The sequence below is a fragment of the Prorops nasuta genome, unplaced genomic scaffold, assembly GCF_024137725.1.
Source record: "Prorops nasuta isolate Cenicafe-Biocafe unplaced genomic scaffold, Cenicafe_Pnas_1.2 PNAS00101, whole genome shotgun sequence".
NCBI classification, from domain to species: domain Eukaryota; kingdom Metazoa; phylum Arthropoda; class Insecta; order Hymenoptera; family Bethylidae; genus Prorops; species Prorops nasuta.
The window spans coordinates 107,768-124,737 of NW_027116898.1; the positions used below are offsets into that span (position 1 = coordinate 107,768).

The following is a 16,970-nucleotide window of genomic DNA, read 5'->3' on the forward strand; positions in this document are numbered from 1 at the left end:
TCTCTCTCTCTCTCTCTATTCGATACCCAAAAAAATTATACATATAAATATTATACTAAAGAGCATAATATGTGTACTGACATAACTTTCACATCATGAACACTATCCAGTGGAGTATTGCTTGGAATCTCTCGAGTCTCTTTCACGAAATAAAAATTTGCACGGGGAAATTCCAGTTGGCGAAAAGCGAAAAGTATATGGTGGAATGCACACGGACGGACCGATACAGGATATTCGAGATATCGAGTTAAAGCGTTGTTCGCTCGTTTGATTCTTAGCCAGGATTGTTAAATAGTTGTCGGGTAAATAGTAGCGGTGTATCCTTTATAAGGCTTTAAAGTCGATGCGCGGGACTTGGCGCCGTGCAATTATACAATGTTGGTAAATGAGGTGCATGCACTCGCTGCAGCACCGTCTCGGACGGAATTAAACGAGCAATGCTGAATTAACGAAAATTCTGCCACTTCTCTCGCTGCGTACGCGGCGCGATAATGGAAGCAATTTATACTTGAGCGGCATTCTACTCCTCTTATATATGTATAGTATAGTATATATAGCTCCTCTGCATGCTACTTCATCTTGCACAATTTATTCTCAGCTACTAATCGGTTATACGCAATAAACTTTTCCAAGCTGCACGATTGATGCTCGCTCGACGGAAAAGTTCCAAATATATACATATACAATGCACATCTTGTGCATGATCTACACGCAAGCCTCTTCACGGCAAGTTTCATCAGCAGCTCTATGTACGCTGGGATAACTTATTGTCCAATAGAATAAAGAAACGCTATAGAACCGTTATTATATACGGCTGACGTTGCCGGTGCCGCGGTGCTGGAGCGCTCAACGCGCGCGTATAGTCTCTCAAAAATTCATCCGAAACCTTCTTCGTTCCAACTCCAGAGAAACCAATCAACTGCAACTTGCTGTCAAGATTTTCAGCAAACTATCGACCTTTCCCACTATTATATATATATATATATATATAATAGGAATATCATGGCATCGAGATAAAGAAGCGTCGGCGAGGAGAATTAAAATAAGCTACTGCGGAGCGCATTCACCGATGATCCATCGGAAATCGAAACGCTGTGCTATCGGAGATGCGCCTCGACAATAATGTGCGGCAGGCATCTGCGAAAAACGAACCGATCACGTGGCCAGTAGTCATGCGCCAGTTGTAACCTCGCACCGCGATTCTCTTAATTAGGTTGCCCGGCAGCGTTTCTGACCAAACGAGCGTACTGTACGCCGTACACATTCACCATGCATGTACCCCATCCACCCTCCTTATAAGCTCCCTTTATATATGTACGGGCGTGCGTGTGTCCGGGCCAAACGAATCCGCCTGAAATCCCGACATGGGACAATATAAAAATATCCACCAAATGAGCGAACCCAAGAGGACACGGCCGGATATCATTCGGGCTTGCAGGGCAAAAGTAATCCCGAGGAACGCGCGTAATAATCTTATATTACGGCATCCCGCTGCGCGGAAACCATACAATTGACAGCGAGCCAATTATGCCGTAAAAGTCTTACTCCTCAATGTCCAGCTTATATTACATTTTTATGCAACGATTGCCTGCAGGACCCTCGTATATGTTTCAACCAATCCAATCACGCTCGACGTAATATAATGATAAATCTCTTGATGAATATGCTATATATATATATATATATATTTTGTTTTTCCTTTTTTCTGAGTGTATACATGTGCTTTTTTTCCCATCTTTTCACCCAAGCTTTACTTCATGTTTCAGAAGCACCCGGTGAACTCGGTTGGGTCCTCACTCTAGTGATAGTTTCCTTAGTCTCGGCCGGTATTGGAGCAGTCATCATGGTAACGCTCTTACACTGCAGGAGGTTCGTATATTTTTCTTATCAAGTGTTTATTATACAAAAGAACCAAATCACGATGAATTGGACCTTGATGAATCTGATTTTGATAGTACGATATATATATATATACATATATACGCACATAGCAGTTTTCTCTCTTTCAATCTATGGTTAAATTTGTAGGCGCGAGGTGATAGGATGAAAAATTATTTCGTCACTGTGACTGGAGAGTTCTAAAAGATGGGCTTAATTATCTTTGAAATAAAATATATATAGCCTGAACCGTACAACCTATCACCTTGCCCATTCGTTATTGTAAATTCGATATAGAAAAGAATTCATTTGTATATACATTTTCATTAGAAAAGTTGTATTAAAAAATTGTTATTTTTCTTACAGAATGAAGAGCGCTGGTGGCAGAGGTAAGAGGATTATTCATTCCATAATTAGAGCATTATCTCAAAGGGCTTTCACGGGTGCAGTGCTTTTCGATCTCGGTTATTTATTCTTTTGGAAAACTTGGACAAAGTTGGCTCAGAGAAATGAGATTAATTCGAAAGGAAGGATCACTTTCATTGACTGTATCGAGGCCTATAGCTCAAATTATGTCGAATTAAGAATAAGACATAAGCCTGCTGGCCCTATAGCTCTTACAAAAATTCCGAACGATTCCCAATTACTCCAATCCCCTACCGAGGGCGGGACACTATAGGCCACACCTTGAACCATTCATCTCTATTGTCAGTCTAGGTATTCTATTTATAACTTCTACCCGGCCACACTGAATCATTCGAACCGTCCTCGTATGTACTTGCTGCATGCATAAATCGTGCCCCCCTCGACACCTGCAATTCACTCTTTCTTTTCCAGCCTTTGCAAGTTTTAAATTGTCAATAGGTATGTCACAGTACAAAGTTCCATAAAGAATTAAGCTGATAAAAACTTATTTAATCATTCAGAAAATTGCCTGCAGTTATTTATCGAGTGACAATTATTTCGTTCTTCAATCTTGTGGCAGGCAACGTACGTAATGATTTTTATAGTTGGAGCGTCAAAAGTATTTCAGACCGCGCCGCATTGTGTCTCAATGATGGAGAGGAGCTAAGGGAAGTAGAGTATTTTAGATGGAAGCGCGTGTATAAAAAGCAGCTAGAAATTTTAATCGACGGCATATATATACATACATATATATATATATATATATATATAGGCAAGAGGCGGCGAAGGCGATCTCGAATCGTGAAACGTGACGCGAGTTCGAGTCATGAAACACGCTTCGTTTAGCATCCGCGCAGATGTGCTGGGTTCGATGAGCCATATATACGTGTATAAGTGGCTACGCTACACACAATCTGCAAACAATCCCGCCATATATATATATATATATATATATACCTATACATACAGAGGCTATAAGAAGAAATCGCTACAGTCCTCCTCTTAGCTCTCATGTGTATATACACACGCTTGACCGCGCTTGCATACCTATAGACACAATTTCACGACGATGAGAGTCAAGTGTCAGCGTCGATTGGAGTTTAATTAGTTGGCATAATGAAAGCAGGCAGGTCGCGCGCGAGAGAACTGTTGCATTGCACGAAAGCCTCGGACCTGTGGTTATCTCGTTCGAGTGAGGCACGATGAGGTATACATATATATGTATATAGGTATATATAGGAAGGAGAAGGCACACGAAGGACAGTGAAACGCGTCTAATTAACTTTCCGATTTAAAATCAGCACGCGGTACGATAGGATCGACGAGAGCCCTTCGATCGCCTGGAGGTGGCTCATTCCTACGGCGCGGAACCAATATATAAGATATTTCTATGTATAGTGGGGAAGGGACCTCAAGAGCATTAGCCCTATATATGTATATAACTTGAAACGATCGACAGCCTCAACCGCAAATTAATTATCCAACACTGGACGTTCCGTCGAACCTCCGGGCCATGCACTGCTCTCTTCCTATATATCGATCTACGTACGCCTATGTGCATATATGTGTGTGTAACCACATGCGCATGCACACGTATATATACATATAATCCAACATTTTTCTCCCTCTCGCCACTCAAAAGTCTCAACAACCCCCCCCCCCCCCTCCCCAATCAAAATTTTCCTCCAGCTAAATCCACTTTTCACCACTACGCACTTTGATTACTTTAGTACATGCCGCGGATGGCGTACGATTCCTTCGATTAGTGTAATATGTTGTTGGACACTGGTGAATTATTCCTATACTTTTTCGACTTTATGTTAATTATTATTTGTAATGAAGAGACTGATGCAAAGAGAAAAAAAGGATTGGCCAAGCTATAATTTATCGTTCGGAATATACGTGCATGGTGAAAAAAAGGAATATCATTAAGTGACAGTGAGAATTAAGCGACGATTGCTTTAACGCGAAAGGATTAGCTCGTCGTATCTCTTTTAATCTACAGTTAATTCCTCTGTAGCCCTACCTTTACCTTCACCTCCTACCGCTTATTCTATAGAAACGTTTCATAATTTATAAACTATAGATAACAGCTTCTACATACACCAATGGCCATTATTGACTCTAAATATCGCTAATCCATATGCATATTCTCTGCAAATGTCCCTTCTCTACAAAATATTTAAGATAAAATACATTTTTAAAATTACACCAAAATTCTGATAATATAGTAGCGTACAGCCTGCATAATTATCTCATACACGATTATATAGTTTAGTGATTTGATTATTTACGCTGTATCGACTGGTGGTCGTTGAATCATATCAAATTGTATCAATCGAGTGAATAAATCAAAAAGTGTAATAAGATAATTAGCAATGCATAGTCGAATGTTAAATCATCGGCGCTTATATGTCAGCACGGGATAAGCGGCCGCGTTACGTGGATCGAGTTTGCGCGACTCTGTTGCGACAAAAATAATATATATATATATATATACGATTAAATTGACTCACGGGAGTAATCGTTGTACTATATACTATTCTCGATACTTAATGTTAACATCACGTGTGTACATTTCGTTATGGTCAAAAATGATTAATCCTTTATCGTTGCGATTCTCCGATCATCCTCACACACACTTTCTCTATCTTGGAAAATTCTTTTCTGGCGACGAGTAACGCTTTATAAGTTTGATCGGAGAGAAGCTGGCCGGGGGCCCGGCTTGTCTGGAAGTACATCAGCAGGTAAATTGAGAAAAATTTCACAGTCGACAAAGGTCAACTTCTCTGCTTCCTGCGCTTATATTTCCAGCCCCGTGCGTTCCAATACATTTCGTACTATGCACGTAAGGTTTTATATATGGTAGGGTGCCCTATATATACGAGAAGACTCACGAGATGTTCCCATAATTCCTCTTTTCTTTTCTTTTCTTTCCTTTCCTTCCCTTTCTTTCTTTTTTTTCCACCGACATTCTCATGCCTACTAGTTACCGCAAGACGTCGCATCGGTCCTTCTGATCTATGAATTTCGGGTTTAATTTTTCTCCAGGGCTCTCCTCCCTCGATCCCTTTCGCTCTCTCTCTCTATCCCCCATTACAACCGTCTCTTCGAGACTGTGATGGCGCGATGACATGGGCACAATGAGAGGCCGTATAGAAAGCAGGCCTTTTTTTCATATATATATATATATATATATATAAGCAGAGCTATATAGCGGGGACCAAATGACGCGTCCAAAATAATTAACGTATTTTCCGCGAGGTGCAATTCAGGCTGAAAATGACTTTTGGTTTGTTTCATTTCCAGCGAACTGTTGCAGCGTTGGCGTGGACGATGCCAATGTTCCCGAAGGAGGCCATGGATCTGGGGTTGGACCTGGAGGAGGAGTCTCCGTTATACCGGATCGACCGCCCCTGGAGCTCGATAAGCTACCACCGTACCACGATGTGGCTCCGAGTCCCGGTATAATTATAAGCTCTTCATTATATAATTTTTAATTAATGGGTAAAAAGAAAAATATATACAGGGTGTAGCAGAGCAATGCGATGATTTTAATTTTAACCACACGTATTCTTGATGCTAACCAAGTAGAAAAGAAGCCTATATATATATACTATATAACATCCGTAAAAGCATCACTGCTGAGATAAATCAATTTTAAAGCGATAAATGTGTGTGTGCATGAATACCTATATATATATATATATATATATATAAGTATTAGGTATGGCGAATGATATATTTAAATATGCAGTTACGATTAATTAGGAGGGACGATTTTTAGGGCACAACGTATGGTCGTGGTTGGGCTCCCGACGAGGTGGAGGTACACCAGGTGTCGTGACGACCCCTCTCTCTCTTCCTCAGCACCGACGCTCGATGAATCTGCCGGTTGAGAATCATTACACCCACATGCAGACCGACGAGGCGCTCTACGCGGAATTGGACTCTCAAGCCGCGAGCTACGCCAGCGATCTTCAACTGCAAATGAGAGCGGTTGGAGAAAGAGGAAGCTCGACGTACGGTACGACTTCCGGTGGACAGGAGGACGACTACCACGAATTGGACACTGCCAGGCTCCACCGTCATTATGGAGGCAGTACCGACGACTTGTCCCTGCAGAGGGACACTCTACGAACACGACACAGTAAAAGGTTCGCATCTCTCTCCTTCTCTCCCTCTCCCTCTTTACAGATACTTATATATATATGTATACGAATACATACTAGATGCACAATATATACATATATTCTCTCGACCCCATCTCCTCAGGTTACAAGAGCCGGATTACGAGATGTACGAGAACGGACCTCAAACTCCGGTGCCGCCTGGTCAGCTACATCACCATCACCACCACCATCATCATCATCATAATCACAATCATCGAGAGGAGCTGAGAGTCGGTAGCAGGAATGGTGAACACCCATCTTATCAAAATACAGCGTACACCGGTAGCGATGCTGAGCCAGACGGACCAACGCTCAGCAGCGCACCAAGTAGCGCCTATTATAGCGATCTTAGTTCCAATTCCGCGAATCAGCAATTGCCAGTGTCAGCAACGCCGACGGCCAATCATCATCTTGCTCAACAGACTATGGAAGCACCGCCACAGTACAGATTAGCCGCTATCAACGAAACTTCCGTACCGTCGGATTATATTTGAGCGACGAAACGTCCAGATCCCTCCCCTCGCTGTGTATAATAATTGCTTCTCGTGTGTCCTGCAGTGGATGCGCATATATATATATATATATATATATATACTGGAGGAACTAGAGGAGCATTAGAGAGGCGGGTGTAAGAGGAGGAGAATTCTGGTCTGCAGGAGCAACAGATCGAGATAGGAATTCGAGTTCTGTTGCCGATGCCGGTGCCGGTGCCGGTGCCAGTGCGTGGAATGTAACGATAGGTGCATGTGCGAGAAAGAAGCATGGCACTTGTATAGCCTGCGCCGCGCTGCTGCCTTTAGGAATTCCCCAGTTTCTTCCCAAAGAAATCTTACGTTTTGGTGTCTCTGTGTGTATGCGTGTGTGTGTGTGTGTGAGTGCGCGCGCGCACTCCCATCAATATGCCACTCGTCTTTTTATCCTGCCTGCCCTCCTCTGCATGGCCAAAAGGAAAAGCACACGCCACGCGAGGACCAGTCAACGATCCGTCTATTCGACGCGCGCGTTTCCGCGATCTATTCTCCCTTCCCTTCCTCCTCTTCCTTTCAAATGCTACCGCGTCATTAATTGTTCCTGACTAATAAGAGTGTGTCCTGCGTCCACGCACAACGAAACACTGTCAACCGTGCCGTGCGACGTGTCGCGTTGGAAATGAATCAAGTGGCACATAAATGCAGCGTTTCGCCACGTAAACTTCCCAATCCTCTTACTCTTATATTATATTCGCAAAATGCCTGAGACGCGACTAATGTGTCGCAACTTGAAATAAGAGAATGAAAGAAAAAGACAACGACGATTAAATAAAGTTGAGCTGTTCCTCAGACAAATTACCAAAGTCATAAACTTGCCATTAGTGAATACAAACTACAAACGTAACTATTAACGACACGTTTATCCTTTGCGCGGTTCATCCACGCCGCGGTTATTGAAATTCTAGCTTTTGATTATGAAATTCAAGCAGAAATATATAGTTGATTTTCCATTGGCCTTGCAAAGGATAGACTCGATCTTTCAATAATTTTCTATATTGAGACTGCACTTTTGTTCAATGACGTACATTATTATTATATTCACCAACTGCAACATGTTATATAGCATTTAGAGCGAGGATTAGTTTGTTGGGAGATTCGCGAGCGGTATTCAAACAAGAGAATATGCGTAATTTGCTTTAATGTTTCTTACACACATGTATACTATATGTTTATCAGTATATAATAATTTTTGGTCTTGTTATTAAAATTCTGCTGATTAAGGGGAAAAGGGATATGTGTGTGGCGAATCGGCAAGGGGAGTGCGCAGCATGTACAAGTAGCATTGTTCTTATATTAACGTTATGTATATATATATATATACTACTCGCTTTGATGCGTGTGCCGAAACGATATCGCGCTGCTTACTCTCTTTCGCCGTACTCGCTCCCCTCCCCCCCCCCTCTCTCTCTCTCTCTCTCTCTCTCTCTCTCTCTCGTCCACATCTAATCGCCCGAATCTCCTATCGCGCAAGCACACCAGTCGTGCAGTCGTAAAAAGATTATTCCGCAATGTGAGCGCACGTAACGAATGGAATGAAGTTGTTTGGAGGAACAGGTGTTTTGTAATTTGACGTGGAGGGCTCCCAGTCAGTGCCTGCGGCTACATCCGGCATCACTTTTACGTTTTAACCGAACACCGTGCCTCAATCTCCTCTTAACATATCGCCCCCCTCGCGTCATCATATACCCTGCAAATGATCCCTCGTTTTCACGTATATACCTACGGGGTGTCTCGGAATTACAAAATTGCACTCCTCGTCGAACATAGTGTCAATAAATAATTCCAGCAAGCCGCGCGCCGTCGATCGTCTTTTGGCAATTTAACAATTTAGCGATCTTTGGCGAATAGATAACTCAATTCCCGATCCGATATCGGCGCTCGATTTGATTACGTATATATATATATATATATACTCTTCCCAAAGAGCATACAATATTTTCTTTCTCTTTTTTTTTTTTTTTAAACGAATTTAATTTTTACCGATTAAACATTAAACGCGCTGTATGAGAAAGGATTCGATCGGAGAGCTTGGGCGTCGATTTGATCCGCCCTACCCGAGTCCCGTCCCGTCCCCACTCCCGCGATGCAACTATACAATACGATACCGCTCCATTGCTGAGATTTGCGCGATACTTAGCTCTTACAATTGAATTTGATCGTCTAATTTGGAGTAATTTTCTCCGCCGTCCCATTCAAGTCGGATAATGAGTTTTCACTGCCAATTCCTGGACTGCGGGTTATTGCTTCGTGCAGTGCAACAATGCGCTCCCACGTGGGCACGCAATAATTAATTGCGGCCCTACGGTCACAATGGGGGAGAGGAGGGAGGGGAGCCGTTTGACTCTTCTCTCGATGCCGCATTATTTAGCCGAAAAAAAAATCCCACGGGAAGAGACCGTGCTAACCGCGTGCCGGATCGTCCGCCCTCGCTCTCGTACATACGCGCGGCGAGTCCTTATCGCGGCCGTGTTACGCCAACGAGAGCCTATCATGGAATTCGTTGCTATATGCTACCTGAGCTTAATTAAGGACTATCTCGCCCTTGGAGCGACCATACAGCGACCACCGTTCCTCGTGCTTCCTCTTCCGACTTTTCTACTCTAGCTCATACACATACCACGCGCCTATACCTGCACCCTTTACCATCCTTTACCACCTCTTCCATCTTTTACCATTGTCAAGATGAAAAAGCGCCAGCACGCTCAATTTCCCAACGTTATCTTCGAAACTTATTGTATCCATATACATATGTCGTATATCAACTACGGACCAAAGATCTTTCTTGTACCGTGTGTGTGTGTGTGTGTGTGTGTGTGTGTGCGTGCGTGCGTGCGTGCGTGCGTGCGTGCGTGCGCGTGTATGTATGCGAGCGCGCATCTCTCCATTGCAGTATCTATATATCATTATGCTCGATAGGAGACGTAGTGAAAATATTGATGTGCACTTCTTTTCGAGATTTATATTCGTATACGAATTTCGAGAAGATTCGATATTTTCAAAGTTGACTGCTGTTCTATTTCGCATGTTGAAATGAAAATTAAGGATGATGGTTTATGTATATTAATAGAGTATGGAAGATAGTGCGCCCCCCGAAATATGTTGGTCGTAATAGAGGTCGATCGTGAAGAGCGAAAGCGAAAGCAAAAGCGAAAGAGAGAGAGAGAGAGATAGGGGATGGGGGTAGCCGATCGTGGGAATCTGGTAGGCTGCTTGGATTCTCGCGAATTTCTTGATCCACGAGACTTTCGTAGGATCGAAGGATCCACAAGTTGGGTTATAATGGCCGGGCTTGGCATGGTGGTACAGAGAGAGAGAGAGAGAGAGAGAGAGAGAGAGACGGGGATGTGCGGTAAAGCGACGGACTCCGCCGGGCCCTCGATCCTTGGCTGGCGCTGTGCGTTCGTGCCGGGATATATAAATTATACATGTAAATATACGGGCAGCGCTTGCCCGAGAGATCGAACTGCGAGATATCGAGATATGTGTTGGCGACCCCACACCCCATCCCACCCACCTTTCCTATCTCTCTCGCGCGTTCTCTCCCTCCCTCTATCATACCAAGCCTTCGCGCGCGATCTCTCCTCGGTCCCTCCTCAACCTTCCAGTCACTCGATCCACTCGGCGCGCTCACCGCTCCTCATCACCTCACCTTGATTTTCCTTATCCTCGCAAACGCGCCGCGCACCTCCAACGCACAACGTAACACGCACGCATCACGCCAAAGTCCGGACGCGCCGCGCCTCCGGCGAAAATACCTCTCTCCGAGTAGTCCCCGAGCAGCCCGAGTCTCGAATCTCGCTGCCTCCGGCTGGCTGGCTCCATTCTTTTGCCCTGGCCTTTATAATCCTATACTATATACCAATAACTATATCGCTTCGCATATATGCGTATATAGTCCCTTCTCTTTTTTACCCAACGCAAATTACTTTCTCTCCCTCTCCGTCATATTGTCACTCGTCTCTCCATATCAATGATATACCGCCTCCAATTTTCCTCATACCCCTTATCATCGTCGTTTACACACTAATTTATCAAATCTCTCTAATTCTATATACAATTTAATAAAGAAACAAATACAGTGTAAAAACAAATGCTGTGGTTATTACCGTAATTTATTCGTACCGATTGCCCCCATACGATAATTATGTATTTATTTATTTCATTGTCATAGACAGTGTGGATTGTTAATGTTTTGTTAATCCTAGTGGTGGATATTTTTAATTTACTCGTAAATATGTGAAATATTGTTAAGAGAGAGAGAGAGAGAGAGAGAGAGAGAGAGAGAGAGTGAGAGTGAGAGTGAGAGAGTATAATGTGTATAATATATATAGTTTTAATATTTCCTACGGCTCTTTATAAAATTGCTCCAATTTTAAAACAAACTTTTCAATATGTCATAAAGTGCTTGTAATGACACAAGTATTTTATACATACCAACAGTTTTATTTCGCTGTTAAGCCATTTCTATAAAGAGAAAACTCGTACAAATTGCGAGAGATACTCAATATTATCTAGCTGTTGCTCCATTCGTGCTGACTGCGCACTGTAAAAGCTCTTTCTGTAATGATTACTACATAAGAAAAACGAATGAAACAAATCTTTCATGCAATTTATTTCTACTTATAGTTTGAACAAACATTTGATTAATTTTCTTTCTTCAAACTAAGAAGAATTCATTCCTATTAATGTAACATAATCAAGGAATTAATTATTCAACTCTTTTTATTAGGCCTCTCTCCCTCTCTCTCTCTCTCTCTCACTCTCTTTAATCAGTTGATATTAATACGATGGATCTTGTATATAATATGCCGAATTGTATAAAATAACAGAAAATGACTTTAATATTTTGTACATAAAGTATGTGTGTAATGTACCTTGTATCATTAACTGTCTATACAAATGAAACACATTTGATGTATTTGCAAAATTTAAGTCAATATCATTAGATATGCATAATAAACTCAAACAACAAATCGTATATATTATCTATACGGTTTTTAAACATTGTACAGTCAATAAAAAATACTTTCTTACGATAATATTATACTGTCCAGTGGTTTTTTCCTACTGCCCATACTATTAATATTTAAAATCTAAGAATTTAAAAAAAAAACTCATTTAATTTTGATTTTACTATATTTTTCAGATAAAAATAAGTTACAATAATAGGGCTTTAGTCGCATTCGCTCGATTTATATAGTACAGTATTGGAAAATTTCGTAAAGAATGCGTGCAAAGTGAATTTAACTGAAAAGTCGACGAATCAATTTCCAACAATGTACAACCGAACGGGTACAGATTTGAAAAACAATCAATTTAAATTTTCCTTTTTAGATCTTTGCTTCCTTTGTTGTGCATGAGGCTTCTTTGTTTTTCTTTACACTGGTTCATAAAGTGAATGATTGTTTCTTGATTTCTTGTTTGGCAATGTGGGCCAATGGAAATATTTTTTTCCCGAAACCAGACAACCACCTTGATAAAATGAAAAGAGTGAATGATATTAAGAATAAAATAATTGAACAATTTTTTATTTAGTCCTTATTTAAAAAGTTATTCAGCATTCGATTTTCTTACACTATAAAACTTTCTCTTAGTTTTCGGATCATTCGAGTGATGCCATACATACAACATATGTACATACTACTGATGCCTCGATGCCTGACCAATCACAAAAGGCTGTTATAGATACTCCTACCAATAGGAGACTTCTATCAAGGGCCTTATAATCTGTAATAACTTGTTAGAGTTGTTAGGCCCCGTCCCGCTATTGACTGCGAGTACTGAAAAGCTATATTTAATGTCACGCAAACTATAGATTACTAGTCTCACAGTAAATAACGGAACGCGCCTTTAATTAATTAACTGAGTAAAATAATATATGTTAACAGGAGTTTTATTCTCGAAATATCATTCGCTATAACAGAGTTTATCCCTTTGGTATGAATTAATAGGACGCCTCGTATGCGCCTTGCGTGCAAGTTGCAGCGCAACAATTAAATAGGTTAGGTCCACGGACAGTTCGCCACACAATCCCCATCCCCATTCCTCGCCTTTGTCACGCGCGCCACGCCGCCGACCGCGGACGCCGGTCCTCTACAGTGTGTGTATGTACGTACACACACCGCCTGTCATCTGTGTCGACTGTGTCTGTCCGTATGTAGTACTTGTGGCTCTCAAGCTCTCATGGCTCTCATTCCTCTCCTCTCCTCTATATCAGATCAACCCAATCAACCCATCTATCACCGATGTTTTGTGCATTTCTTTCAAAAAATTGCATTAAACTTCAATTTTTACTTTTATTATTCTGATTTATTCCAAAGTTTGTTACGGTAAAATAATCGCGCTTTATAAATATAAAATTAAGATTCAATTGAGTTATTGTATCAAGGTTGTCTTCTATTTAATTAATTAACTTGTAATTCTGAATCATTCACAACTACTGCAACACATCATCCTTATACCCGCTTCATTAAAAATGAAATTTAAGTTTCAACCTCTTAATAATAGTACTGGCCGCATAGGTAATTTATCAGGATTTAAAAGATTACCAAATGTAAATTTTGAAACACCACTCTTACTAATATTTACTAAAGTAAGTATACTCATAAATAAATGAGACACATATCTATCGTATGTTACTGATTACTAAACATTTCAAATACTTAGACAGGATCCGTTCCACATTTAACCAAAGAAGTTTTAAAATATGTAACGTCTGATAGACACATGTTATTAGCTTCACTTTCGTCCACAATATCAATGTCAAAGTCGATCGAGGCTCTTAACAGTACACTTGGAAAATTTACTAGTATGGAGGTAATGATTATAATTAGATGATATATTTCTTTGCATAAGTACAAGTTAAATTATTTTAGGAACACCTACAACTTTTATCCATTCATGACACTGCGATAACAACGACGAGAGGTCATCAAAAATTAAATTCTGTCGCAGTGTGGAATAAGTTAGGTCGACACCAATTGACAGCTAATGAATTTATGGATGTCGTGGAAATTCTTCAGCCAGACATTTGGGTAGCTTTGTGCGATGGTGATACTGATATAAATAGTGGGAAGAAGAGACTATTCAAAGCTGTAAATCGTAGTAACGCTTTGTTGGAAGAATGCTTAGAAAGGTACAAAAAGTCAGTAGGATTAAAATCCACAGCTATTTTAGGTGCTGTTCAAGGGGGATACGACTTAAGCTCTAGAGAATATTCTATTAATTACTTAAAAGACAAGCCATTATCAGGTTATGTAATTGATGGGCTTCATACTAATGGACCAGATACGCAAAGTATTTCTATCGAGCAAATTAGAAACATTGTCCAGCATACAATTGTAAGTTATTTTATCTTCTTTAATTAACAGATTAGAAATCGTATTGATTTTTTTAATATTAATCTACAGAATTTACTTCCTAATGACAAGCCAAGGGTATCGACAGGTTGCTGGAATCCAATAACAATTTTAAATTTGATCGAGTTAGGAGTAGACATATTTGATTCAACATATGCTTACACAATGACAGAAGAATCAAAAGCATTAACATTTTTGTGTGATAATGACGATTGTAAACACACAGTACCTTTCATAACACTATTGGATGAGAGGTAAAATGGATGATTGGTTGCTATACAGAATTTGCCTACCATGGTTCATAATATATCTTCTGTATGCATTATGTTTTAATAGGCATAAAGATGATTTTACTCCGATATGTGAAAAGTGTAAATGTTTGGCATGTAGAAGCTATACTAAAGCATACATACACCATTTGTGTCAGACAAAAGAAATGCTTAATCTTGTTCTTCTAATGATGCAAGTATTTTTCATAAATAATAACATCGCAGGTAATGTAATTAAATTGATCAACTAATTTGTAATATTTACCTTACAGACACAATATGCATCAATATTTACAATTTTTTCAAGATATCAGAAATAATATGAGAGGTGGGGCATTCAAAGAGTTTTATAAAAAAATTCAGTCAAAATTTTCTTGATACATATTAGTCTACTTTAACAAGTAAGATATTATTAGTGGGTTTATTATTAAGTATTTACTTATTCCGGTAAAAAGTTGGGATCTAGATAATTTGAATTACTGAAATTTTGTGGGAAATAGTCCAAGTCATAGCATTTGCTATGATTCGGAGCTCGTATGGGATTTAATTTATGTAGTGCCTCGTGGACGGGATTTTCCGATTCGATTTGAGATACTGCACAATCGCTACATAAATCTACCCCAGTTTGACAGTCTGTACAATGCCATCTTGTTCCTTTTAACGGTTCTTCTCCACAAATTGTACACTGTAAAGAAAATGATTGATATTTGTTGTATAAAAGGATCTTAAAAATAAAGATTTATTTTCAAATTGACTTACTTTATAACCAAAATGTGTATAAGTGACAGAATTTCCCTGCTCCTTTTCCACTTTTATTTCACGAAGTAGCTCGATTTGTCTTAATTCAGGCGTATCTCCCAAGACATTATTTTCTACATCTTCTTCCTGAAATCAATTTGAAATTTTAACAATTACTTTAACGTTGACTCTCTTTATATTGGATTTTCTCATACTAACTGATTCTTCGGCAATTATATGCTCTTTGTTCTCATCATTAGCAAAAGCTATTTCCTGATGTGGAAAGAACGTTGACCTTCTGTGTAGCCAATAGTTGTTACGTTGATGGCGATGACTTATGCTTTTCTTCGAGTCCAATTTTACTTTAGGCCCTCTTCCTGGAATTGGAAGACCTGCCCTCAGTAACTTGATAAAATACTTCTGTACCCTACTGGAAACTTGTTTGGGAGTTCTGTTTCCTGTAATATAAAAACATTTATTTACACCTTAAATCTTAATTATATTAAAATTAAATGCTGCTTTCTCACCTAAGGCATTAGCTATTTTAGTCCAACGTCTCATTTCTATCTCTTCAGGAGGATATTCGATCAGCAGCTCTTCAAGGCGCCTTTGCTCTTCAGTTGTCCATAATTGATTAAAAGTTTCTGGCTTACTTTCATCAAAAGCCCGACCTCTCACAAGAATCTATAATTACTTTCGTCATTATCACAAGTACCGAACTTGCGTTTGCTGTATATATTACCTTTCCTTCATCTTGCTCAGTCTTTCTTTGCAATGTAGGCAGAACATGAGCGTGACGTGTTTGAGGTCTTATTCGCATGTCTGGCAAAGCAATATTGTATTGTGCCCAATCAATGTAGGGTATTTCCATAACTTTCTGCGGACCAGGAAGTTCTGGAAGATCACCACTTTGTAATTGTGCTACGAAAGATATTGGATCTTTCAGAGCCTTAGCATGAGCAGATAATAATTCATCTAAATCTTTAATAGCTTGTGTTCTCTGCGCCTCAAGAATAACAATAGTTTTAAGTAATGAAATATAATCTTTATTTCCTTTTAATGCTAAATGGTCCGATTCAAAGTAAAATTCTCCTTCGGCTTCTTCGTCTTCTCTATACTTTTCCGTATTGTCAATCATCGTTGCTAGTCGCGATTCGATGCCACAAACCTCAAAGAATCTTACTAATCATTTTTAATATCTGTTAGGTTGTTTTTAGGTTATGGTGATGTATATGTATGTACATACATATATGTTTAATTTCAGTTATTTCTCACTAGAGCTGCGTTCGTTTATTAACTGCGAGTACTGAAACCCTACAATGTATGTCACGTAAAATATGTATAGGTTTTCAGTACTGGCAGTACACAAACGAACAGAGCCTAGGCCTAGGGTCATCGCGCAGGGCTGTCTAGATTCGGGGCCCCGATGCCCCCGATGTCCCCGATCCCAATCTAGAGCTATTCGGGAGAATGACATTGCAGGATTCATAAAAACGATACTTTCAGGGTGAGGTTCACCAAATCCGGCTTGAGGGCTTGCCGGGCTAATGTGGTACATACATAGTACTATGTATGTACATACACTTTCGGGCTAAAGTACACAGTGGGAAATTGAATCGT

General features: G+C 40.1%; 3 protein-coding genes across 3 annotated transcripts in view; 2 read left to right on the plus strand and 1 right to left on the minus strand.

Annotated features, from left to right (window-relative positions):
• LOC136784921 (uncharacterized) overlaps positions 1-8,357 on the plus strand; it is an 88,632-nt gene extending 80,275 nt beyond the window's left edge. The window contains exons 3-7 of the mRNA XM_066745876.1: positions 1,767-1,869; positions 2,245-2,267; positions 5,593-5,748; positions 6,071-6,440; positions 6,559-8,357. Coding sequence (XP_066601973.1) covers positions 1,767-1,869; positions 2,245-2,267; positions 5,593-5,748; positions 6,071-6,440; positions 6,559-6,949 — 1,043 coding nt within the window. The 3' untranslated portion in view covers positions 6,950-8,357. The remainder of the gene's footprint in view (positions 1-1,766; positions 1,870-2,244; positions 2,268-5,592; positions 5,749-6,070; positions 6,441-6,558) is intronic.
• Positions 8,358-13,115: 4,758 nt separating this feature from the next.
• On the plus strand, positions 13,116-15,025 carry LOC136784924 (queuine tRNA-ribosyltransferase accessory subunit 2-like). The gene is made up of 6 exons (XM_066745880.1): positions 13,116-13,577; positions 13,652-13,801; positions 13,861-14,325; positions 14,395-14,597; positions 14,680-14,805; positions 14,885-15,025. The coding sequence occupies exons 1-6, from the start codon at positions 13,461-13,463 to the stop codon at positions 14,988-14,990; spliced, it is 1,167 nt and encodes a 388-aa protein (XP_066601977.1). The 5' UTR covers positions 13,116-13,460; the 3' UTR covers positions 14,991-15,025.
• A 26-nt stretch (positions 15,026-15,051) lies between these two features.
• On the minus strand, positions 15,052-16,565 carry LOC136784925 (ZZ-type zinc finger-containing protein 3-like). Its single transcript, XM_066745881.1, has 5 exons — positions 16,093-16,565; positions 15,878-16,034; positions 15,570-15,808; positions 15,372-15,497; positions 15,052-15,297 (listed from the first exon to the last, which is right to left on the minus strand). The coding sequence occupies exons 1-5, from the start codon at positions 16,486-16,488 to the stop codon at positions 15,052-15,054; spliced, it is 1,164 nt and encodes a 387-aa protein (XP_066601978.1). The 5' UTR covers positions 16,489-16,565.
• Between the last annotated feature and the right edge of the window lie 405 nt (positions 16,566-16,970).